Raw genomic sequence first — 27,140 nt, 5'->3', positions numbered from 1 at the left:
CTGTATTTTATCCTGCCAATAAATCACAGCTATCCCAGATAGATAGATAGATAGATAGATAGATAGATAGATAGATAGGAGATAGATAGATAGATAGATAGATAGATAGATAGATAGATGATACATAGAAAGATAGATAGATAGATAGATAGATAGATAGATAGATAGGAGATAGATAGATAGATAGATAGATAGATAGATAGATAGGAGATAGATAGATAGATAGATAGATAGATAGATAGATAGATAGGAGATAGATAGATAGATAGATAGATAGATAGATAGATAGATAGGAGATAGATAGATAGATAGATAGATAGATAGATAGATAGATAGATAGATAGGAGATAGATAGGATAGATAGATAGATAGATAGATAGATAGATAGATAGATAGATAGATAGATAGATAGATAGGATAGATAGATGATAGATAGATAGATAGATAGATAGATAGATAGATAGATAGATAGATGATAGATAGATAGATAGATAGATAGATAGATAGATAGGAGATAGATAGATAGATAGATAGATAGATAGATAGATAACAGATCATGTGATGGATGATTCATAGATAGATAGCTATGATATGATACATATATGAGACAGATAGATGATAGATATGATAGATAGCTAGAGGGATATTTAGATAGATAGATAGATAGATAGATAGATAGATAGATAGATAGGAGATAGATAGATAGATAGATAGATAGATAGATAGATAGGAGATAGATAGATAGATAGATAGATAGATAGATAGATAGGAGATAGATAGATAGATAGATAGATAGATAGATAGATAGATAGGAGATAGATAGATAGATAGATAGATAGATAGATGTAGGTAGATAGAAAGATAGATAAGTAGATAAATATAGATAGATAGATAGATAGATAGATAGATAGATAGATAGATAGATAAGTAGATAGATAGATAAATCAATAAGAGATAGATAGATAGATGGATAAATAGACAGATAGATATGAGATAGATAGGAGATAGATAGATAGATAGATAGATAGATAGATAGATAGATAGGAGATAGATAGATAGATAGATAGATAGATAGGAGATAGATAGATAGATAGATAGATAGATAGATAGATAAGGAGATAGATAGATAGATAGATAGATAGATAGATAGATAGATGTAGGTAGATAGAAAGATAGATAAGTAGATAAATATAGATAGATAGATAGATAGATAGATAGATAGATAGATAGATAGATAAGTAGATAGATAGATAAATCAAAAAGAGATAGATAGATAGATGGATAAATAGACAGATAGATATGAGATAGATAGATAGATAGACAGATAGATATAGATATGAGATGGATAGCCCTGTGTCTAATATGTAGAGGTCTCCTTATCTACTCTATTACATCTTGATAGCCCACAGGCTTGAGGATATCTTAGCCAGATCTATAATGAAGTCAGCTGTTTGTGACCGATAAGACCATACCCAGATAGCTGCTAATGTCTCTAAAATCCTGTTAATCTCCCATAAAACTGATGTTGGGTTATCCGAGCAGATAATAAGGCATTGTAATCAGCTTTACTCATTCTCACATCATAATAAAAAGCCTGGCGGCTGGTGCGGAGCAGACATCATCCTCCAGCTCAGCTTTAGTCAGATGATGTAGCTCTCACATCTCAGATCATCTGTTGCCTCCATGGAGCGCTGTGGCTACCTATGACCCCTCTCACTTCTTCTACATGGATCTGACTCTCCAGAGCCCGGCGTGTAAGTATCTTTTCAATGAGGTGTTGGATATTTATTCTTTAGTATGTTATTAATCATCAGCAATTCTGCTTTTCTATGGTTCCCCTTGGCTTGTGGCTTTGTGTTATGTTACATGCATTGTCCAGGGTTCAAGAATTCCTCTCTTTTTTATTTCGTTTTGCAAGGTCCAGTTTACGATACCAAAGTTCTATCAAATGTAACCGAGCGAAGTTTTTGTTTTACATAGATGTAGACAGATCTGCTATGGTTGGCTCTGTATACTATACAGAACAAACACATATCTGCATCAAGGAGGGCTGATATATAAGACATTTATATGCCATTCTTCAAGTATCTTGTAGATTTTTACAAATGTTTTTTACTTTCTTTTATGTGATCACTCTGATAAAATTTTAGATGTTCCTTTTTTTCAATTGTGGATTTGTATTGCAGTCACTTTGCTCATTTCTTCTAAAATTTCAATAAGGCAACATTAGGAAATTCACCAAGACTGAGTGGTTTCTCCTCTCCAGTACTACTAGGGGGGTGTCATGGTCCAGGGGCACATCAGAGACCCATCCTCTATCTCTATATTGTTGTGGTGAGAGTAGGGCACACTAGACTTGGTAAACCACCATCTCTTAAAGAGGTCATCCCAGAAAATACATTTTTTTCACAGGATAGGTGATAAGTGTCTGGTCACTGGGGAACAATATTGGGGGTGGACCTTCTCACTCGAGGGGAGAACAGAAGAACCGCGCTCGCCCGGGTAAAACAACAAACTTTATTTGCACAACGCGTTTCAAGCCTATCTTGCTCTTTCTCAAGTGCATACAGATAACCTTCCCACAGTGGATGATGTGTGGTGATCACTGGGGGTCTCACTGTTGTAAGCCCCAGAATCAGAGTCCCAAGCCCCCCATTTCTCCTCTATACAGTCATGAGCACCTTGAATGGACATTGGTCACACATAACCACAGAACAACCACAGAAACAGACCAAAGCATATTCGATGTAACGTGCAGCAGATGTGGACCCACTATGTCGCCTAAATTCTTGACTTTGGGCTAATTCTGAGGGTGTTGTCTAAGTGATCCCCTGGTTTTTACCCTCTAACTCCTACACAGGGTGCGGCCTTTGCTGTCAAGAACCACCAGGTCGCTACCTATACGAGTAGTATCGATGTAGGCGATGACTGAACCAGGTGGGTTGAAAGACAACAGTGTGTAGCGCCAAGGCATCAGGAAAGAACGTAGACAAGCTACTATCTGAGGTCAGGGCAGGGGGCACAGAATCAGATATGAGAAATAAATCCGAAGTCGGGAAGACCTGCACGCTAGGAAACTTTTGCTGGATCAGGTTTATTCATGGACAGACTGCCTTAAATACATCACAGGTACAGGAGCGCAGCAGGAAGAAAACAGTAAAGTTTAGAGTTTTCAAAGGACGACTGGACCCTACAGGCAAGGACTAGGGGAGATGGCGGGAAACATGGCCACAGGGTGCAGCTTGACTATGTCTGTTGATAGTATATCCACAGGAGAGATAAGTGTCTGATGGATGTAGATCCTACCACTGGTCTACTGGTGAAATGCTCCAGAGATGGGGCGACCTCTATCAGACATGTGTAATACATCCTAAATGTCTAAGGCCACGTTCACGTGGTAAAAGTTGTCCATGTGCCGGCTGTATTTCCTGGCTGTATGAATTGAACTCACTGTATTGTAGTGAGTTATGATGCCGAAGCACTACTATACCGTTCTGACTAAAACTGACCGGTTGTGGGAAAATGGACTAAACTGAGAAGACCCTTTATTAAGTAACATTTATGGTGATCTACTGCCATGGGTGCCTGGTAAGGATAGAACAACATTGTCTATCGATGAGGTCAGTGTATAGACGGTCAGGGACCATTTGGTTCTATTAATTTTTGTCGACTTATTGGTTAATATCTGGGCCTCTAGGTGTAGACATTTGCTGATGTACGTAGTGTATGTAGTAGTATTATCTCCCATAGACACGTATGTATTGGCATCTCTGCCTTCACATATTTCTTTAGTTTGAAGGTAAGCCATTTGGTCCCAAGGTAAAGAAAATGCAGCATGGTAGCGTAAGACTGTCTACGACTGACCTCTGCTTCCGCCATCACTGTTCATTTACTTGTGAACCACTAAAAAATCTAGTTGCCAAAGGGAAAGGTACATCCATTAGCAAGCATCAAGTCGTGCCGTAAAGCTTAAGACTGTGCTTATACATACTAAGTCCACCAGTAGGAGTGACTCACCATCTAAGGCTTTCTTCACGTCCACTGCAGGTGTCCGTCTGGTGCAGAGTCTGTCAAAAATCCCATCCAAAAAAGTCCTGTAAGTCAGGGAAAAAATACTATTGGACCCCATTATAGTCAACCCATTGTTTTCCATTCTTCTGGTCCTGCAATGGTCCAAAAGATCAGACAGAATGACAGAGGTGAATGAGTCCTAATGGATATGGGGGTGCCTGACAGATGATATCAGGGTGCACAAATTTTGCACATGTTGAATTTTAACATCTCTTTGGCGATAAGCCTCCACCGGGGTGTCTGGCAGTAGTTTGCTCCTCCCCATTAAGAACACATATATGTTTGGCTGAATCACACAAGTAAGTCTATAGGGGGTCAGGAGGGGTAGCTGCTGGCCAAACAAGGGTTCAGTCTGAGAGCTATTGAAGGTTTATGGCCATTTTGTCTCCTGTTGCCACATTGACAGCAATCTGCAGAGGCGTAACTAAAGTCTTGAGGGCCCAGTGCAATCTTTTGTCCGGGGCCCCCGACCTCATCCCTACAGTGAATTCTTGATAGTGATGGTTACGGGTGCTAAGGAGTTTAATCCACTTTAGTGTGGTTAGGGCAATCTGTGGGTCTCCTTGGCTTATGGATCAGATGGAAGTTGCAATCTCAAACCTGATACCAGAGCTTATTGGCCCCTTAAGGCTCCTGGGCCCCATAGCGAGCGCACCCTCTGCACCCCCCTCAAGTTACTCCCCTGGTGATCTGAGTTTGTGACATGTCGGACACCAGCAGTGGATGATGGACCCCACTAAGCTCCACACGGAGCTTCCAATCCAGATCTGAACTCAGTCTTACTAAGTACCCTGGCCATTGTTCAGGAGAATGTGTTGGATGCTCCCCTTATGAGTCTCTTGAGTCCTAAGGATATTGGCCCGCACCTTAGTCAGGTCCCACTGCTGAGCATAAAGGCGTCCATATGGGCGTGGCGATATTTCTTGTTGCATACCTCCCTAGAAGATCCGAGCTCCCTAGCGAAGGGACTTCGTAAAATCTCCTATTTATATGACTGCTTTAAATCCTTCTCTGCGTTGCGAGAGGAATATGACCTTCCTCACGAGGATCTTTTTAAGTACTTGCAACTTAGGCACCTCCTTCAAACTCACGGTGACTCATTTTTCCCAGGCTGGCACGGAGGCTGTGGAGACAGGCTGCTCCTTCTAAGGGCGGCATTTCAACTTTTTACTTTTTTCTCTCTACCCCCTCTGAGCGAGTCAAACCTCTATGCCTCACGAGTTGGGAAGCGGACCTTGCTAAATTCATCTCTCTGCCTGAATGGTACAAGGCCTGTGGGTTTACTAATCGGCCTTCCCCTCACTAAACTCTCCCCTCTACAATCCATTCTGAATGCAGCGGCCAGGCTCATCTATCAGTCTAGATGCTACAGCGATGCCTCCGGTCTGTGCCAGTCGCTACATTGGCTGCCTATTCATTATAGAATAAAATATACAGTTATCCCAGTTATTTCCTCCCTCATCTCTGTCTACCGCCCAACCCGTGTTCTCCGCTCACTCAATGACCTAACACTTACCTCCTCTATTATCAGAACCTCCCACGCTCGTATACAAGACTTCTCCCGAGCTGCACCACTTCTCTGGAATGCTCTACCCCGGACAATCAGATTAACTCCCAATTTCTACAGCTTCAAGCGCAAACTAAAGACACATCTTATCAGACAGGCTTATCACAATGTCTAACATAAACCCTTAACCCTCCTCTGTCCCTGCTCCCACATTTCCCCACATGATATGATGCTATTTCAGGCTAACTTTATATGTCCAAGCTCCATCCACATGTTACAGGACACGACTGGTGACGGATCATAAAGTTTTATGTTTGTGTAATGACAGTCAACTCTATTACAAAAGTGTCTGACCTCTGTATAAGCAATGCCGCCCCTGCTACCTCTTGTGTCACCCCTTCTACTTCATAGATTGTAAGCTCTTGCGAGCAGGGCCCTCAGTCCCATTGTGTGAAATGACGTTCTTTGTTATGTATCTGTCTGTATTTGAACCCTACAAATTGTACAGCGCTGCGGAATATGTTGGCGCTATATAAACAACATTTTTTTATTATTATTATTAAACGGGTGTCGAAGGGTGCGGCACACTGGGAGACGGCTCAGAAGATCCTATTACACTGGTATAGATCTCCTAGACAGTTAGCGCATATTGATGCTTCCTTCTGGAAACTCTGCTGGAGGGGATGCAGTTGCGAAGGAACCCTCCTACATATGTGGTGGGAATGTCCCCTGGTCCGTACCTTTTGGACCGCTGTTTTGCATTTTATGTCCTCTGTAGCTGGTCTCTCTATTTCTCCCTCCCCGGGGTTGGCGCTCTGCTTTTTGGACTCTGGGTATTTTCCTACAGGCATGCATGTGGTGTTGGGCCAAATCCTGCTAGCAGCTAGATCTATGATAGTGAGGCAGTGGAAGTTTACTCCTTGCTTGACAATCAGTGAGCTTACTCGTCATGTGGACCTGGCTTTCACCCTGGCGTGGACGCTGGCCACCAAATACCACACTTTCTCCAGCTTTCGCTCCAGGTGTGCCCTCTAGTTTTCCTTTACGGAGTAGAGGAGAGATCCCCCTGCCCAGTCCTCACTCTCTCCTCCTAGTGCATCCCAGTGGTGCGCTCCACAAGCTGGCTCATGCTACTACTACTATTGTCCCTGTTCTTTTCCCTCCATGGACCGCGTACGTTTGCGTATTTATCTGTACACCGCCCTCCTTACCACACTTATTAGCAATGCACCATCTTGCTCTGAGCATGCGGTATTCTCTGATATCAGATGGTCACTGATTTCGATTAGCCAAATTTGTTTTCTATTTATGTTTTTCCATTGTTTTATGCTCCCTGACCTTTTTGGCCCCCCTTCCCCCCCATCCCCCTTATTTTGCCCTGGGGTCTACTTGGACTATCATCAGTTGTCGCTTTAATTAGTTATATTAGTTTGAGGACTCGTATTGTACAACCCGCACAGACCGCTGTCTTATGTACATTTGCTATTTTGGAGCCGTTGCTGGTTTGTTCTTTTGTTGCATGCATTTAAAAACTTTCTTTAATAAAAACTAAATTTCCATAAGTACCCTGGCCATTGTGCTCAGGTTCACAACTAACAGACCCTTACCAATGTAATATTTGCTAAAGTACAGATAAGAGAGATCAGAAGCGTTTGGAATTGGTGATATATGACAAGCCGTCTTCTTAAAGGGGTTTCCAGACAAAATTTTTTGATGACCTATCCTAAGGATAGGTGTCAAGTTCAGATCCATAAAGGGGACAAAACCCAGCACCCCCACTTATCTGCGGTTCTCAGGAGCTGATACATAAAGAATTGAGCAAGAAACAGTGTAGTCACTGCAGCTTAGGTGTCATTCAAGTGAATAGGAACTGATCTGCAGTAACCTGTTCTGACCACTACACCAAGAATGTTGCTGTCCACTAGTGTTGAGTGAGTAGTATTCGATCGAATACCTCGCTGCCATAGGAATGCATGTAAGCGGCCGATCCCCAAGGGGTTAAGCACAGTGAATATTTGATGCGCTTAACCCCTTGGTGATCAGCCGCTTACACGCATCCCTGTGGCAGCGAGGTATTCGATCGAATACTACGCGCTCATCTCTACTGTCCACTTTCTGTGCCATTTTTGTGTATCAGCTACTGAGAATATCTAATCTCTATGGGTCGAGGTTATTGGATCCCCGTGATCTGATATTGATGACCTGTCCTTTAGCCCAGAAACCCCCTTTAAACCATGACCTGTACTGTTCTTTAGGTTATTGTACATTATCTAGAAAAATAATAAGAGAAATAGTTTATTACTTTCTCCATGTATGTGTCTGTTTCAGAAAGCACCAAGACCGGTCAAAAACAATCCTTAAAAATGTATGATGAAAGCCTTGACCGATCCTCCGCACCCTTGATAGTGAATGGACAGTAAAGCTTATATGTACATATGTAATAAAGACCGGAGAAGGAACACTTAAGAACCAAAATTTTCTTAGCCTATCAATTGGTCATGGCTCGCAAGAAAGATACATTCCCCGCAAACACGTATGAAGAAATGGCGTCAAAGTCAAGGGGATATTAGATGTGACCGGTCATGGATGTGTAGCTCCTGTACCCAGTATGGAATTAAGCAGGAAGAACAGGTCGCTCCTCTCCGTGGTCCTCAACCTAATGGCTTTGAGCTTCTCCGTGGCCGCTTTCTTTACAAGCTACTGGTGTGAAGGAACCCACAAAGTGGTGAAGCCCCCGTGTCTGTCAGCGGTGAAAAGTAAGAACTGCCAAGTGCTAAGTCTGAACAGCACCGCCACCAACAGCGACCTCACGGACATCAATGGCACCCTGGACCAGAATGTGGTTCACTATAACTGGGAGACCGGGGATGAGAAATATGCCTTCAAGTATTTTCACACCGGCTTCTGGTTCTCCTGTGAAAAACACCAAGGAGGTAAGTAAGTCGAAGGGTGTCGGTAGATGTAGATACATGCTGTAGGTGACCACAAATGGTCTGCTCACCAGGATACAGATCTGGGATAAGGTATCAACCCACAAGGAACAAACCGGCACCAAAAAGGAGTCACCTGGTTTTTGCCATTGCTACAAGGGGGTTACTGAATATCTCAGCGGGTTAGCCACTGGCTAAGATTACATTAAGACAAAAAGCTTTATATTGTGGAACCCTAGACCATGCCCACTTTCTGATAAGCCGCACACCCTTTTTGCCGACAACCATTATTCACATGGCAGTGACTAATAGACATGCGTGGCCATTATAGACCCCTAGAGTTTCAATGGGTCTATTCAGATGCCACTATCTATGTCTATTTTTACAATAATAGAGCCCATCATAAGCCCTAAATGTCTACAACACTTGGTAAATAAGGAGTAAGACATGTTTGGGTGCATCTTAGACCTAGCACCTATAAAAAGAGCAATGCTCATTGTACTACTTCCCTCTTGCTCCAATGTCCACACTTCCCCACTTTCCTATCGGGTCTCTGTCCTTCCTGCTGCAGCCCATCTCTGGCCATATTGGAGACCTCAGTAGTAGGGTTGAGCCGATCTTGAGATTTCAGGATCGATTTTAAAATCCGATTTCCGATCATTTTCCAGCCGATCACGATCCTGATCATGAAATTTGCTCGCTCACCGATCGGGATCCGATCTTTCTCGATCCCGATCACTCAACCCTAGTCAATGCTTCTTTATAGGAAAAGTCACTTTTAGGGTTGAGCCGATCTTGAGATTTCAAAATCCAATTTCCTATAATTTTCCAGCAGATACCGATCGTGAAATTTGCTTGATCGCTGATCGGGATCCGATCTGTTCCAAACCTGATCGCTCAACCCTACTCAGTAGTGTATATAAATGACCACTAGAGCCAGTGTATGGCAATGATAGTCACATGTTGTGTCGGCTTATCGTCAGTGGAGTAGGGGCGACTGAGTTGGGAGACCTGGGAAGTGTCAGTAAGGGAGTTCCTTTTCGTTAAACATATATAGTAGGCTTTAAATGATGTTCCAATTACATGAGCTGCTAGGTTATGACTATGTTCACACTACTATCAAGGCTTCTGTTCGAATGGAATATTACAGTCCATGCACAAGCACATGACATTCACCAACAGCACCAGATGGAGACCACTGACTGATAAGGATCTGTTATCATGATGTCCTTCATTGTGATGGGAAGAATAGCTGCACGCTGGATTATTAAAGAGAACCTCACACCACCTCCAACTAGTCCATCTAATTATATGATTTAAGAGCGGCCACTCCACTGATTCTGGCACAGTTGGAATTTTCTCTCTAGCCCCCACCATTCCTGAGCAATCAATGCTGTTTTGGTGCCTGATGTGCTGTTTAGGCTCTGTACTGTTAGGAGGGCGGTGTTAGGCAGGAGCAGACAAGGGGTGTGACTGAGCTCTGATACTGGCTGCCTCTGATTGGAGCTCAGAATCACACCCCCTTACCTGACCCCGCCCACCTGGCAGTAGAGAGACAAAGTAACACATCAGGCACCAAGAGCAGTAAATGCCAGAGAATGGTGGGGGCTAGAGGGAAAATTCAGCTGTGCCAGAAACATTCACATATGTAGTAGTTTAAGTAAATACATATTATTGTTTGTATAATAAAAAGCTGTACAATTTCCCAGTATACTTTCTGTATCAATTCCGCACAGCTTTCTAGATCTCTGCTTGCTGTCATTTTTAGTTTAATTCCAAGGAATAATGTCCATGGTCATGTGATGTACAGTCTATGGTCATGTTATATACAGTCGATGATCATGTGATATATAGTCCATGGTCATGTGATCTACAGTTCATGGTCATGTGATGTACACACAGGTGCACAGCTCGTTACAGTCACAACCACAGCACAGTAATCAGACATTTCCCTGGTAATGAGCTGTGCACCTGTGTCAATCACATGACCATGGACTATATGTCATATGACCACGAACTGTAGATCACATGACCATGAACTGTACATCACATGACCATGGACTGTAGATCACATGACCATGGACTGTAGATTACATGACCATGGACTGTACATCACATGACTATGGACTCTCCATCACATGACCATGGACTGTATATCACATGACCATGGACTGTAGATTACATGACCATAGACTGTACATCACATGACCATGGACTCTCCGTCACATGACCATGGACTGTACATCACATGACCATGGATTGTAGATCACATGACTATGGACTCTCCATCACATGACCATGGACTGTAGATTACATGACCATAGACTGTACATCACATGACCATGGGCTATAGATCACATGACCATGGACTCTCCATCACATGACTCTGGACTGTAGATCACATGACCATGCACTGATTTGTATCCACTCGGAGTAATTAGAATGAATGACAGCAAGCAGAGATCTAGAAAACCAGGAGAAATTGATCCAGAAAGTGTATTGGAAAATTGTAGAACTTCTCATTATGTGAACAATAATATTTATTTGCGGAAACTGGACAAGCCCTTTAATTCCGTCAAATCAGATGAAATTGTCAACACAGGCTGTGAACTGAGTCTCTGATGATAGTGTGAACATAGCTTTAGGGTAAATTAACATCTGCACTGCGGTCTCCATTGTTCAGGTCCGCCAGGGGACGCAAATGACAGAGAGCCGGACCGCTGACACAGAGGTTACACACTTTGATCATAGTGGGGACTGCCGGATCTGGGATGTAAAGTGGCAGAGAAAAAAGTCCTCCAGAAATGCCGGAGCAGATGTGAACTGAGCCTTACTTCTGCCTTGCATTCAGAGAAATGAATAGGTTGTCACCACGTTTCATTTTTGTTATATATTTGTTTTCAGAGGAAGCGTGCCGCAGCTTTATCGAGTTATCTCCAGAATCTGAAAAAGGTATCTATATGTGACATGGTATAATAGTGTAGTATGTGTGTACCTGTATGTGATACAGAACCCAATATACCACCCCAGCCCTGCAGATAGATAGGTTAGTGTCACCAGAACCAGCATATCACCCCAGGGATGCAGATAGATAGGTTAGTGTCACCAGAACCAGTATATCTCCCAAGCCCTGCAGGTTCTGGTGACACTCTCTTTAAGAGGCCAGAAGTCCACACATGCCTCAAACCCACATCGGAGTGGAACAATACAGAAGGTAGACAGTGGCGGATCCAGCATTTGCGGGGCCCTGGGCAATTGACTTTGGTGGGGCCCTACTTACTGGGGGGTCTCGCACTTCTAACCTGTACTTCCCAACTGTTGAAGACTAGAAAGAGGGAACAAAACATGCAGCGCGCACAGCGCGCCGCAGCAAATTAGGCCCCGCCCACTTTTATGTTGACTCCACCCATTCTCATTCAATTTTCATGTGATTCCACACAGTATAATCCTCCTACAGTCACCCGTAAATTATATGTCCCCCCCCTCCATCTCTCCCCCATTTTCATATACACCCTTCATCTACCCCTAGTTTCATGTCCCCCCCTCTATCTCTGTCCCCAGTTTCATGCCATTCTCCCCCTTTATCTGCCCACAGTTTCATTTCCCCCCTCCATCTGCCCCAGTGTCATGCCGTTCTCCCCCTCCATCTGCCCCAGTGTCATGCCGTTCTCTCCCCTCCATCTGCCCCAGTGTCATGCCATTCTCTCCCCTCCATCTGCCCCAGTGTCATGCCATTCTCCCCCCTCAATCTGCCCCAGTGTCATGCTGTTCTCCCCCCTCCATCTGCCCCAGTGTCATGCCATTCTCCCCCCTCCATCTGCCCCAGTGTCATGCCGTTCTCCCCCCTCCATCTGTCCCAGTGTCATGCTGTTCTCTCCCCCTCTATCTGCCCCAGTGTCATGCCATTCTCCCCCCTCCATCTGCCCCAGTGTCATGCTGTTCTCTCCCCCTCTATCTGTCCCAGTGCCATGCCGTTCTCCCCCCTCCATCTGCCCCAGTGTCATGCCATTCTCCCCCCTCCATCTGCCCCAGTGTCAAGCTGTTCTCTCCCCCTCTATCTGTCCCAGTGCCATGCCGTTCTCCCCCCTCTATCTGTCCCAGTGCCATGCCGTTCACCCCCCTCCATCTGCCCCAGTGTCATGCCGTTCTCCCCCTCCATCTGCCCCAGTGCCATGCCGTTCTCACGTTCTCTCACACACACACACACACACTCACCATTTCTCGTTCCCCCGCAGCTCTCTCCTCTCTCTCTCTCATACACATATTGTAGGCGCGATGTGATGTCATCACATCGCGGCTACAAATGCCGGAGCTCAGCGTTAAAGCAGGAGCTGAGCTGTCACAGCTCCTGCTTTAAACGCCTATGTATTCAGCTCATCGGCGTCCTACCGCCAATGAGCTGAATACATAGGCGTTTAAAGCAGGAGCTGTCAGCTCCTGCTTTAACGCTAAGCTCAGTTGGAATCGGGACATGCCGACCGGGACCATTTTGTTAAGTTCTGGCCGCGCCGCGGGGCCCCGCTGAGCACGGGGCCCTGGGCGGTTGCCCGGCTCGCCTGGCCCTGGATCCGCCCCTGAAGGTGGACATTGTATACCAGAGGGGGCGCCATGCCACACGCTACAATACAGTTTTATGAGAAGCATTCCTAATAAATATCACTCGGAGGATCCATGTAGCAGTGAAGCTTCGAAGATATCACTGTCTGGATGATTATGCGGAGTCATGTATGATTCCTTTCTGATTTCTTCAGTTTCTGCCAAAACAGTTGTCTTGTATCTTCAAACAAATTTGAATACATGACAGCAAGATTGTGACCAAATGTAAAATACTGATTTTATCTATTAAAGCTACAAGTTAGTGATATTAGGGGCCACACGGTGGCTCAGTGGTTAGCACTGCAGCGCTGGAGTCCTGGTGCTCAAATCCCACCAGGGGCAAAAAACCATCTGCAAGGAGTTTGTATGTTCTCCACGTGTTTGCATGGATTTCCATCCCATGTTCCAACAAAGACATACTGATGGGGAAAAAAATGTACATTGTGAGCCCTATGTGGGGTTCACAATCTACATTTAACAAAAAAAGTTAGTGATATTGAACCCAAATATCAACCAGATTTGGTTAATTCCCGCATTGACTGTTCATACACATAGATGTATTGTAAGGTGCAGCCATGATCGGCCTTGTACTGAAGGAAATTTAACAAGGCCTGAGTTTATATAGTTGGCCTGTAATATGAGTGACTATAATGGACGTCCAATGTTCTACGCATCTAAGTACATATGATAGGCTGTATGTTATATCCAACACACCTGTACTATATCGATGCCTGCTTCCGGCTTTGTACACTGTATAGTACTCGGATCCAATGCAGCCCCGAAGAGCTGATCCATTCAGTTGCCGGGTGTTCAGGCATCAAGAGCTGACGTTTTACGTTTCATGTCAGAAGGTTTGATGGTGTAGGCCCAGTATCTCAGACCACAACACTAACCCGGGGCAGAAGTGTTGCGCCCTGAAAGTTCATGAACGAGACCTGGCGCTCAGCTACATCTCTATTTCCTCTTTGTTTTAGCGATAGTTATGGATCTGCCATCAATCAAAACTTATCACATCTCGATTTGAGAAGTCAAACGTTTGCTTTTTAAATTCACCTTTAAAAGTGCCCTTTAAGTGCAAAAAAAGTACCCTTTAAGTGCAATAAATATGAAAATCAAGCAAAATCAGAAAACGGGCTAATGCATTGTATCGTCCCCCCATTCCACCAAATACTTATTATCATGCACAGCCACACACCAAATTCTACATAGAGAGCTATAGATTTGAGGCCAGTTTCAGGCCAGCCCGGGGCTGAATAGAAGCTTCCTGATGGTGCCATGTATACTGCTTCCATTTTGTGAGCCTTCTCTCTGTCTATTCCAGGTGTCCTCTGGTTGTCGGTGATCTCGGAGTTTCTCTACATTATATTGCTCAGCCTCGGCTTTCTGCTTATGTGCTTGGAATTGTTCACTTCCAGTAACTTCATCGATGGCTTGAAAATCAATGCGTTTGCTGCTATTATTACAGTGTTGTCAGGTAGGTGATATTACATATATATTATATTAAAAAGTATTATTCCAATGACGTTTCATTGTCTTTAATAAGATATCGCACTGCAGCAGTTTATCCAATTGCAAAAGTTCGGGTTAACTCTGCTGCATTTGTATGTCTCAATCCATATTGGTAGCCTTTTGGTTGGCCATGACAGATTCTATTTAAGACAATGGAGTCCATCAGGATTTATGGGTATCGGTTTGATCTGACATGGAGCTGTCATAGAGGCCATGACTCTAATGGATTGACCATACCTTTCTCTATATATGGTTGTCTTTGCCATACGATATTCATGCCGATTCTATATTTCCTAGGACTTCTTGGCATGGTAGCCCATATGATGTACATGACGGTATTTCAGGTGACTGTAAACCTGGGACCTAAAGACTGGAGACCACAGACATGGTATTACGGTTGGTCTTTTGGGTGAGTTGGCACTAGGAAAATGGTTTCTAGACTATAAAATCACAATATACTGTGAGCTCTTCAGATACATAGGTTACAGTCACATCAATCATACAATGTTTCCCCTTTGTGAATTGCTTTTTCCGCTGCCACTGTTTTTGTCCATGTGTAAATGAGCTATTTTGAGCAATGACAATGCCCACATTGCTCCAAAAAGCTTAATGGTATATTGACAAAAACAGTGATATCCCAGCAATGGGTAAACCAATTCTCAAGGGGAAACCACTCTTTGATTCATGTGACTCTAACCTATCTATCTGTGGCACTGGGGTGATATCCTGACTATGGTCACCTTAAACTATCTATCTATCTGCCGGGCTGGGGTGATATACTGGTTCTGGTGACTCTAACCTATCTATTTGTAGGGCTGGGGTGATATGCTGGTTCTGGTAACCCTAACCTATCTATCTGCAGGGCTGGGGTAATATTCTAGCTCTGGTCGCCCTATGCTCGGGTCTACTGATAGACATTTATCTATAATACCTGGCTGAGTCTTCTCTAACTTCTCCATAAATTCACACTATAAAATAAAACACCTTTCTTAAAATTTTCACACATTTCTTACCCCAACATCCTTGCTAAAAAGCTGGGAGAAGCAGACAATTAGCATATGGGGGTGTGCCGACCCTATCCCAACACATGATGCCTGGGGAAAGAAGAAATGGGTATACTGAATTTCTGAAGATAAGTTACTGTCAGAGGCAGCCGCATACCCCCCCTCTCCCCACAAGGAATAAAAATGTCATAACAATGTGCACAAGGGTTTTGTGGCTTTAGTACATTAGGTAAAATAACATGCCATAATTTTTGGGGGTTTTTTAAAGTTATTGAAATTTATAATAATCTGTTTTTATTTTCTAATTGTAATTTTTATTCTATTTTCTGTACATGATTATGGGGCGGCCATCTTGCCTGGGCTCCTCTTCTGCTCTGTTAACACCATTCATTACTTTAGAGCATTGCAATAGATTGGAGACAACTCACTGAGGTGTATGGGAAATTATCTGTCCTTGGAGAGGGCCTAGATACTTGCTTCGTGGCTAAGACATAGCTGGCTATGGATGGTCCACAGTTAATAGGAGTTGCCTTCTTGAGAGGTCTTGCTTCCTGATGCTTTCTTCGTACCCCACCAATCTTGGTTATTCCTGCTCCAGTGATGACAAGTGACCACTGCAGAAGGGTACAGGCTCAATGGTGACCGTTCACCACCATGACCAGTTATTGGAGGCAATGGTCATGTGTCAGGTCCACACGTCATCACTGGAGTAGTAAGGATGGAGGCTGTTGGGTTACTGGTGAGTGACAGAGGATTGGTAAGGTTTTCTCCTTGGGTTTGCACAAGTATCCATTTTTAGCAATATTTTTTGTTTTTCTTCCCAGTCTAGCTTGGCTGTCCTTCACACTATGCATGTCAGCCTCCGTCCTCACACTCAACACTTACACTAAGACAATTCTGGAATTTAAGTACAGAAGAAGGATATTTGAGAAGAATGTACGAGAATGTAACCCTTTCCTGGACTCTGAGATGGTGCGCTTCCTCTGGGAGAAGTACATCTTCTCCGTTAGCGGTTCACTCGAAGACCCATTGAACTGGCACAAGGGATTTGGCAGCCCGATCTTTGTGGACATTGGCAGCATTACTGATCTACCAGGCGCGGCAAAGGAGGAGGAACGGAGGATAGAAGTAGAGGACGACGGAGAACCGTGCTGACAGAACCGCTAGATGACGTTGTACAACATATACAAGCATAGTCCAATGTAACCTACGATGCTTATCTGCCTCAGTGAATTACATAGTCGTATTGTGATATTGATAACTATAACTAATGTCGATCTACGCAAAATGCACTGAAGAGGCATGTAATAGAAATGTCTCCATGCCAGTATATTTTATTCCGAGCTGGAACACAAAATAGATCAATACCGGGTATAGCATAGGAAAGGTCATGTAAAATATCATTAAAAACTTACCTTTGCATTTTAACATGGTGGAGTGTGACTATATGTATCTAGAGGATATCTGCCCCATTGCCCCACATTGGTTTTCTTTGGGGTCATCGTTGCATTCCCATTCCGTAATGCGCTGTCAGAAGTGATTCCCCCCCGAGAAAGTAGCTTTAGTAAACATAACCAGTAGCGATATAACACAACCCAGGCTGGAACACGTTACAATAAATATTGCAAGCACAGAAGCACAATATACAATAAAGACACAGATCCTACATTATACTATGCAACAAGATTGCAATAATGCTCCATACATCAGGCAAGTGGTAAGGGTTGGGGGAAAGGGAGTAGAATCCCGGGTCCCAAAGCTTTACTGAAAGACAGAAGCAAGAAGAAAGACACGTCCAGATTGTCCATGATGGAATTGTCTCTGAGGCCTGGTTCACATCTGCATTTAGGCCATTCCATTCCCCTATCCGCATCCAAACGCAGATCTGAACCGGGCCTGAGCAAACGGTGGCAGTCCTACAAAGACATCATCTCCCAGCTCATGGCCAGGTCTTTCCTTACAAGCCACCAAACATCCTTAATGTGGTTCATAAGTGCCAGTATTCTTGGCCAATCCCAATGTTGTGGTCCCAGGGAAGAGTCCATAGAGCACCAAGATATACTCTAGGCCAGGGGTCAGCAACCTTCGGCACTCCACCTGCTGTGAAACTACAACTCCCAACATGCTCCATTCTATTCCATTGAAATTCCAAGAACAGCAGAGCAAGTATGTATGATGGGAATTGTAGTTTTACAACAGCTGGAGTGCCGAAGGTTGTCTACCCCTGCTGTAGGCTGCTCCTGAGTTCATTTTCCGGCATGTCTTATAGGACCTGTGAAGGCACAAGGCGTATTTCCTGGTGTTGCATAAACATTCTCAGGGCAAGTCCACCCTGAATCCATCCATGCCAGCTGTTTGTACCCATTGGTTTTCTCCATGAAATCCCATTTTTTCAAACAGTCTCATCCTGTGGCAGCAAGGAACAGTCCAAAGTTTCATGATACCTAGTTTTAAGGGGTATTAGTTGTCATTGAGAAGATCTGAGGTGTTGAATCTTACCGTGGGAAAAAAGTAAGAAGACAACGGTCTCCCCAGCACCATCTATACTATATCCATCTTATAAATGAGCCTTAAACCATTTTACCACTAGATCATTGCAATAAATAACAAGAACTTCTATTGATCCTAACGCGCTTCCTTTTCCCCACTGAGTCATGATTATAGAATTTTATTAAAGTTGAACAGATACAATCTTGTGTAAGATAAAACCATCAGTAAAATATAAATCTAGAGACATCGCTTCTATATTCTATAGATAAATGTCAATATCTGGATCAGTATCTTCTAATAAGAGTATGAAAACATAAAGCAATACAATGTCATCTTCTGTAGACATCATTCTCTGTATTCTTAGCTTTAGGTGATGGTCATGGGCATCATCTTCCTCTACCACTTGCACAGTCTCCCGGTGGTGTCCTGCAATTGACTGCTCTTACAAAGGGATCAGAAGCACTTTTTAGGCAATGGTGCAGCAACCCAATGGAGGAGCGTAGAGAGGATGACCGTAGTATTTGTACCGAGAAGAGAAAAAAGTGCACAAGTGCTAATAGCGCAATACTGTGATGGATACAGGCATATGGTACTCAAATAAAATGGTTGTGACAATAGCTCACAATCACTATGTAGACATGTAGTCGAGGACCTCCAACCTGCAGGAGGGATCCCTCAAAGTGGACGGACTCCAAAAGCAGCAGCCAAACCTCCATAACACCAAGAACTGGTATTGACGTCTGGAGCATCCAAGGGTGGGCAAAGAAGGAGGCAGAAGGCTGTTATTGAACACACAACATATTTTGGGTTAACCACCTTGGTTTTATCATGTATTATGTGCACACTTGAAAAAGGGTGGTTAACCTGAAACGCGTTGTATATTGAATAAAAGAAATTGACTTGGACCAACGCTCCTTCCGCCTTCTTATTTGCCTACCCTTGACCGTAGCGTTTGGTCATGGTTGGGCTCACGTTGACTGTAGTCGGCTCTACTAAAACTCCAGTACTGCTCCGAGGCTGGTGCAATGGTGAAGAGGGGGTCTGCAGTGTAAATGTTATCAGTTGGAAGTTGGAATGAGTGAGCCGTTATGAATCGAAACAACTTTGACCCAAATTCAAAAAACTGGAAGTGAAATTATTATACTCTGGAGACTCTTCCTCAGAGTATATGTGGAAATCCAAGGGGTGGTGTAAAAAATATCACAGTTATATTCACCTTCACCCACCTATTCCCGGGCTCAACATTGAGGATTGGGTTGGGTTCTGGTTAGTGTCATGATGTCAGCATGACCCATGTGATCACGGAGGTCCAGTCACAGGCAGAAAGTGTATGAAGTTGTACAGAAGGCTGGTAAAAAAACAAAATAGGAGCCAGAGGGAGCACCAGACTACAAGGATGCCCGGAAGAGGTAGGGGAAGGTGAGTATAATGGTATCGTTATTTTTGTCACCTCCCCTATTTTTGTCACCTCCCCTCCCCTGTGCCTCCACCTTAGGCCAAATAGGCCGTGTAACAGGAGTATAACAATTTCACTTCGTAACAATCAGAGTTAAAGGGGAGACATTGGGCAACTGCCCGTAGGTAAATAAGGCCGTGACCCTGATTTACTGACATATCTATAAAAAGATAATTATCACTGCATTTCTTCATCAGTTTCTGGCCACAAAAGTCTGTTTCTACTCCTACTAAAGACCCCTACATTTCACAATTATTAGCTTGGGAGTCATTTTGAACCTGATCTGACTCCCAATAAAGGAGTTTTCAAAGACTAAGATATTGATAACCTGTTCCTAGGATAGGTGATCAATATGAGATTGGTGGGGGTCCAACACTCCAACAAAATCAGCTATTTCATGAAACTGCAGTGTTCAGACCTTGTACAGCAGCTGTGCTTGGTATTGGAGCTTAGTCCCATCCATTTGAAGGGGACTGAGCTGCAAATAGGCCATATAACTAGAGATAGACAAACCTCTCTAGATTCATTTCTTGGTTCAGTCCCAAGATTAATTTCAGGATGAACAAGTTCAGTACTAACCACACCTTAAATTGACTTAAAACATAGTGTAGGACACTGTCAGGGCTCCTAGGAACCCATCTATAATACATAGTGTAGAACACTGTCAGGGCTCCTAGGAACCCATCTATAATACATAGTGTAGAATACTGTCAGGGCTCCTAGGAACCTATCTATAAAACATAGTGTAGAACACTGTCAGGGCTCCTAGGAACCTATCTATAAAACATAGTGTAGAACACTGTCAGGGCTCCTAGGAACCTATCTATAAAACATAGTGTAGAACACTGTCAGGGCTCCTAGGAACCTATCTATAAAACATAGTGTATGACACTGTCAGGGCTCCTAGGAACCTATCTATAAAACATAGTGTATGACACTGTCAGGGCTCCTAGGAACCTATCTATAAACATAGTGTAGAACACTGTCAGGGCTCCTAGGAACCCATCTATAAAACATAGTGTAGAATACTGTCAGGGCTCCTAGGAACCTATCTATATAACATAGTGTAGAACACTGTCAGGACTCCTAGGAACCTATCTATAAAACATAGTGTATAACACTGTCAGGGCTCCTAGGAACCTATCTATAAACCATAGTGTATAACACTGACAGGGCTCCTAGGAACCTATCTATAAAACATAGTGTAGAACACTGTCAGGACTCCTAGGAACCTATCTATAATACATAGTGTAGAACACTGTCAGGTCTCCTAGGAACCTATCTATAAAACATAGTGAAGAACACTGTCAGGACTCCTAGGAACCTATCTATAAAACATAGTGTATGACACTGTCAGGGCTCCTAGGAACCTATCTATAAAACATAGTGAAGAACACTGTCAGGTCTCCTAGGAACCTATCTATATAACATAGTGTAGAACACTGTCAGGACTCCTAGGAACCTATCTATAAAACATAGTGTAGAATACTGTCAGGACTCCTAGGAACCTATCTATAAACCATAGTGTAGAACACTGTCAGGGCTCCTAGGACCCTATCTATAAAACATAGTGTAGAACACTGTCAGGACTCCTAGGAACCTATCTATAAAATATAGTGTAGAGCACTGTAAGGAATCCTAGGAACCTATCTATAAAACATAGTGTAGAACACTGTCAGGTCTCCTAGGAACCTATCTATAAAACATAGTGAAGAACACTGTCAGGACTCCTAGGAACCTATCTATAAAACATAGTGAAGAACACTGTCAGGGCTCCTAGGAACCTATCTATATAACATAGTGTAGAACACTGTCAGGGCTCCTAGGAACCTATCTATAAAACATAGTGTAGAATACTGTCAGGACTCCTAGGAACCTATCTATAAACCATAGTGTAGAACACTGTCAGGGCTCCTAGGACCCTATCTATAAAACATAGTGTAGAACACTATCAGGACTCCTAGGAACCTATCTATAATACATAGTGTAGAACACTGTCAGGACTCCTAGGAACCTATCTATAAAACATAGTGTAGAACACTCTTAGAGCTCCTAGGAACCTATCTATCCAATTTCTAGCTCTCTAAGGCAAACACTGCCAATATTATGTTAATGTGATAGTGACATTATTGTTTGTCCAATGCCATATAAAGTATTTTTATGAGTTTTCTGTTTTTGAGTAAGCCTTGTCATGTAATAGACCATCTGCTTCCTTTTGATCATCATGAGAGTGAAAGTGACGTCACAAATGTATGACTGCTGCAAAAAGAAGCAGCCTGGTGTAGTCAAGGATAAAATATTAAAAGGAACTAGGTATTGGATACTATTTTTAGGGTAGATCATCAATATTAGACTGGTGGGGGGTTGACCACTGGTGTTCTGGTGAGTTCTGCTTTGGCTTTATTTGACATCACGTTCATTGGTTACACATAGATGTGGGTGAACAGATTCGTATTGAACTGGGTTCGGCCTGATTATTCCTGAGATTTGTCTCAGGCCAACTAAAATGAACATATACTCTACAGAGTATATGAGGTGGAGACCCAGGGAAGGTATAAAAATGAAAAAAAAAAATTATACTCACCTTCCCTGACTCTTTAGGACCTCCTCACCAAGTCTGGCGCTCTTCTGTGATATCATCATGTCACCACTGAGGCCAGAGACTGAGCCACAAGCATGAAGAGACCACAGATTATAATGCGGTGTCCATTTTAGTTTGCCCAAGACAAATCTCTATTTGTCCTAGCTAACAATTTGGAATATTCTGGTAGAACCTGGTTTGGGATTAAATTGATTCGCCCATATCTACATGTAACCAATGAACTTGATGTCAAATGTCCTATGAAGCCAGAGTAGAAGCAGAAGGTTTCTTACATAGGAAGTCTTGCTCAAAAACAGAAAACTCATAAAAACACTTTGTATGGCATCGGAGGAACAAGCTTCAGCTGAAAGCAGACGGTTTCTTGTTTGCTTTTAAGGGTTGTTAGTCAGACTTGGTCACAAAGATAAGACGTGGAGAACTGTAACAGAGTGTTCAAGCTCTTTCAGGGATTGCGGGAGATTCTGTCTGGATTGAAAATCTTTTGGTACTTCAGTGAATTGTATCTCCAGAGTCTGATGGCTCCTCCGCTCACTTATCTTGCTCGTGCAGGGCGAGCTCTGCGGTTGATAATGCAGACGAAAAGTAATTTCTAATCCAGGCATATAGCGAAAACGATAAGGAAGAAAATAACGCTCCAGGTTGTCTGACAAAGATACGAAATGACTGACTGACAAGGCAATGTCTTCATCGGCGTCACTAGCAAAAGGGAAACCATCTTTGTACACCAATGAAATGTGTTATTTCTGATATTTATGGGTTGTTCTTATTAAATATCATGGGTTATATTATTTGTGTGAATGAGGCGTAAAGAGTTAACAACACTCCCTCCTGGTATATACTGTCTATATTGGTACACAGGTGCTAGGTCATCGGTATGTAAAAGCTGTATTGGTTGTTTCTTATATATAGAGACAAGACAGACATGGGGTTACATATGGAGACACACAGACACCTGGGGAGAGGTCCTTGATCTCCCTCATGACACCTTCTGGACACAGACATGGACACTGACAGCTGATACACTGCCTGGCCAAAAAAAAAGTCACAAGTGTTAATATTTAGCTGGGCCACCATGAGCACGAATAACAGCACGCATCCGTCTCGGCATGGAGTCTATAATGTTCTGTAGTGTAGATTCAGGGATGTTGATCCAATTCTTGAGTATCAGGGAGCCCAGGTTACGCAGATTCGTTGGGGGTGGTGAGTGACAGCGCAGGTTCCTTTCCAGCACATTCCAGTGTTTCGTGTGCTTCTCGTCGCACCCGGACACGACCATCACTCTGGAACAATGAAACGTGATTCATCTGACCACATGACCTTTCTCCACTACTCTAGGGTCCAGTCCTTGTGGTCTCTTGCAAATGACAGGTGCCGGCGTCTGTTGGTCTCTGTCACCAATGGCTTTCGTGTGGCGACACAACTGTTGAGACCCATTCCTTTGAGTTCTCGTCGCATTGTTCGCTCCGAAATGTGTCGCTCCGTCAAGTTGAACATCTGTGTGAGCTCAAAGGTGGTTTTCCGGCGGTTATTCTTCACCAGTCGCTTTAGGGACCTACGACCTCGAGTTTCGAGTATAGTCTTACGCCCACACTTTCCACGGTTGGAGGGGGGGTTCTCGACCATCTCGCCATGCACGTATGATACGCTGAACAGTTCTCTGTCCGATACCAGTTACTTCGGCTATCTCCTTGGTCGATGTGTTGGCCTGATGCAATCCAATGACTTGCCCCTTCTAGAAGGCACTAACATCTCTTCCTCTGGTAGCTCTTCCGTTGGTAGACATCGCTTCACACCTTTAATTATGATCTGCACTTGACAGGCTACAGCTCAATTATATATATTCAAGAATATATGCAAATTCCTGTCATGAACAGTTCAGAATTATATCAGGGGTGGAACGGTACCTTGTTGCACAACGTGACTTTTTTTTTGGCCAGGCAGTGTACAACCGTTCTGTATTTTTTCTCTATCTACTCTTATGAAGAATTCAATAAATTTCCAACTTTTTAAACAAAACCTTATGTCCTCCTAAAATACCCCATATTTTACATCGACTTATGGAACATTGACACTCGTAAGGACGCATGTCCCCAGGTGGCACGTGTGAGTGGGATGGCAGTGTGACCACCACTACATTCACATCTGTGGGACTGATAAGAGTTGGAAGTCCTATAGAAGTAAATGCAGTAGTGATCACAAATTCACACCACCACTCCATTCATATGGGGCACTAGTAAGCCCCCCAGCGATCAGACACTCACCGACTATATGGATGAGTAATTATAAAAACACCAAAGGCACTTGGTTGCCGACCAATAGGACACAGCAGAAGCCACGACTGATGGTGGAGACTTGACAGGCATGGGATTAGATGGGTGGCAGGTGGGAGCTGAGGAAACAGCAGTGCCTGTGATATGTAGATATTTGGAAATATATGCACAGACTGACATTGTGTGACTATTTTTCACAAATAGGTCGGGGCCACACAGTGCATGATCGCAGCGGGCTAGTCACTGTGAACCCGCCAGGGGCAAATCCAGCATTGTAGAGGTTTTTGACAGATATTGTCTGTATATAAGGACTAAAGCATCAAACATTTATTGCTCCGGGCTTCACCCATGATTTCACCTGAGTTGAGCCGCAGCAAAAACCATCCGATTACAAGGTGAGGAACACACGAAAAATTCTAGAATTTCTGCAATGTGTTCATCCTATTTGCCCGTGGCCATACTCGTTTTATTGCCAAAGTAAAGTTGTATAAAATCTACCTGGTTCCTGTCATCACACATTACACTGTCTTCATCACCCTTAGGCTAAGGCCCCACATTACGGAAATGCAGCTTTTTTGGAGCGGTTTTTGGAGCAAAAGCCAGGAATGGAATGGAATGGGAAATATGTAGAAAGCTCTTAGGGTTAGCGCACACAGAGTTTTTTGGCTAGCTGATTTTGACACGGAATCTGCCTGCCAAAACGGCTCCCATTGGCTTCAGTGGGAGCCACCCAATTCTTTTTTCCTAGTAGTGGAAAAAAGAAGCAAGATGCCTTATCTCGTCGCGGATTCCATGGCTGACTCAGCCATGGCGTCTGCAGAGCGAGACTCTCTCCCGATTGGGCCCATTTATTCGGGCCTAATATGGAGCGGATTGCTGCAACGGGATTCCGGTGCACTGCATCAGCATTCCGTCGTGGCTATCGGCACGGTATGTTCACACGTGAAATCCATTTTCTGCCGTGTGAACATACCCTCAAACTAAACCGCAACAGAAAAAAGCTGTGTTTCCCCAGCCTCACACGGTACCTGAACCCTAAGGTCTCCTGCACACGGGTGATCTATGATGCCAGGAATCCTTGTCCCCACGCGGCTCCTCTATCTTGTGCCATATTCAGTATTGGGCCCTAAGAAAAGTGATTTTTATCTAATACTGCCCTCTTAGTGTAACTGCAGGTCAGTGTATGGTTAGTGTGGGCCCCCTTATCACTGGGGCCAGCGCCGCACCTCCCATGAGGCGACCTGAAGCGACCGCTTCAGGCGGCGCTATGCCGGGGCCCCGGGGGAGGGCAGCATTTTTGCTGACCTAAGCCAGTCCAGGACAAGTTGTCCTGGACTGGCTTAGCGTCACCGTCTCGGCAGCCCGGCACAGGAAGCGAGCGGACGCAAAAATGTGCTTGGAAATCTTCATACAATCCGCGTGCATATGTTTGCACATCCGAGTGAGTTTTTCTGTATAAATTTCCTTTGCATTTTGATGCAGATTTTCTCCCAACGACATCGTGATTGTGTGCACGTAGCCTTAAAAAGCTGCAGTTAAAGGTCGAAAGGTGATGTGGCGACATTTCATCGTCTTACAAGTGGGTCACACGTATCAAGTGAGTGGTTTTGAAGCGCCTCGCCATGATTACCTCTCCTCTAATAAGGATTTCTCCTAATTCATCCTCACATCTAGTTGTAATTACTTATCGGAAGAAGATTACTGCTAAAAGCTTACTTAATATATTAATCAACCGAAAACCTCGCGCCGTAGATGAGATTCCCCCTCATTGAGTGTTCAGCATGTAAATAATCCTCCACTAAAAGAGGACAGACCTTCAGGATAATACAGTGACAAGGCCATGAAGCAGAAGGTGTACCCCGATCCTGCTCTGCCATATTGGGATTGTTGCCAGCAAATTCAGCTAAACTAGAACATAAGATACAGGAGGGAGACTGATGGGGAGAAGATGGGGAGCATAAAATTCTGGAAGATTCCACCATGTGACCCCTCGTTCACATCTGTGTTTGGTATTCTGTTCGGGGAGTCTGCATGGGGACCCCCAGAATGGAACCGGTTCAGCGGTTACAGAAACAGCGTAGCTTACTGTGCTACATTGTTTCTGTACCTCCTATTCACCTCTATGAAAGTCACAGAAACAATATAGAACAGCTGTAGGTATACGCCTCAAAGCACCCCTGCTCCTATTCAAATGAAGTTCCAGGCACCATCGCTACACTGTATACAGTGTACAGAGGTTTATACACTAGTGGTGGCGTCTGGAACTGCAGCCCCACTCCCATTTACTTGAATAGGAACAGGGCTGTTTTCGGCTGTATACCTAGTTTATGGGTTCTGGTGGCCGAAATGGCTGAAGGGGTCCTGGTGTCAGACCCTGGCAATTCCGATACTGATGATCTATTCTGTGGATAAGTCAGCAATGTAAATTACCTTCAGGTCCTGGATGACCCCCTTTAAGAATCAGCATCGTAGTCATACATTGATATCAGACATGGGGAGAAGCGTCCATTGGGCAGTTCTCAAATAACTTCACCTTGTCTAACTCAATTTGATTGACATGCCTATAAAGTATATTTACAATGGACAAAATTTCTGCCACTGTCCTATTTATCTGAGTGGGAATTACAAAATTCCATGTTCTTGCCACCATAAGTCCCAAATTCAGATGAATCACACTGATTTTTGGTTGTAGAAATTTTTGCAAC

General features: G+C 43.7%; 1 protein-coding gene across 2 annotated transcripts; it reads left to right on the top strand.

Moving 5' to 3' along the window:
• The first annotated feature begins 1,628 nt into the window (after nucleotides 1-1,628).
• Nucleotides 1,629-17,066, top strand: LOC142208894 (germ cell-specific gene 1-like protein). Of its 2 annotated transcripts, XM_075277733.1 has the most exons (6): nucleotides 1,629-1,754; nucleotides 8,063-8,511; nucleotides 11,413-11,460; nucleotides 14,426-14,578; nucleotides 14,911-15,022; nucleotides 16,442-17,066. In XM_075277733.1, exons 2-6 carry the CDS (start codon nucleotides 8,187-8,189, stop codon nucleotides 16,770-16,772), a joined length of 969 nt encoding a protein of 322 aa, XP_075133834.1. In that variant the 5' UTR covers nucleotides 1,629-1,754; nucleotides 8,063-8,186; the 3' UTR covers nucleotides 16,773-17,066. The 2 variants fall into 2 exon arrangements, with proteins under 2 accessions (XP_075133834.1, XP_075133832.1); XM_075277731.1 differs by lacking the exon at nucleotides 1,629-1,754 and having other exon boundaries at nucleotides 8,027-8,511.
• Nucleotides 17,067-27,140: the final 10,074 nt, after the last annotated feature.

This window comes from Leptodactylus fuscus, chromosome 6 (assembly GCF_031893055.1).
Source record: "Leptodactylus fuscus isolate aLepFus1 chromosome 6, aLepFus1.hap2, whole genome shotgun sequence".
Lineage (NCBI taxonomy): Eukaryota > Metazoa > Chordata > Amphibia > Anura > Leptodactylidae > Leptodactylus > Leptodactylus fuscus.
This window is presented reverse-complemented; position numbering and strand designations above follow the sequence as displayed.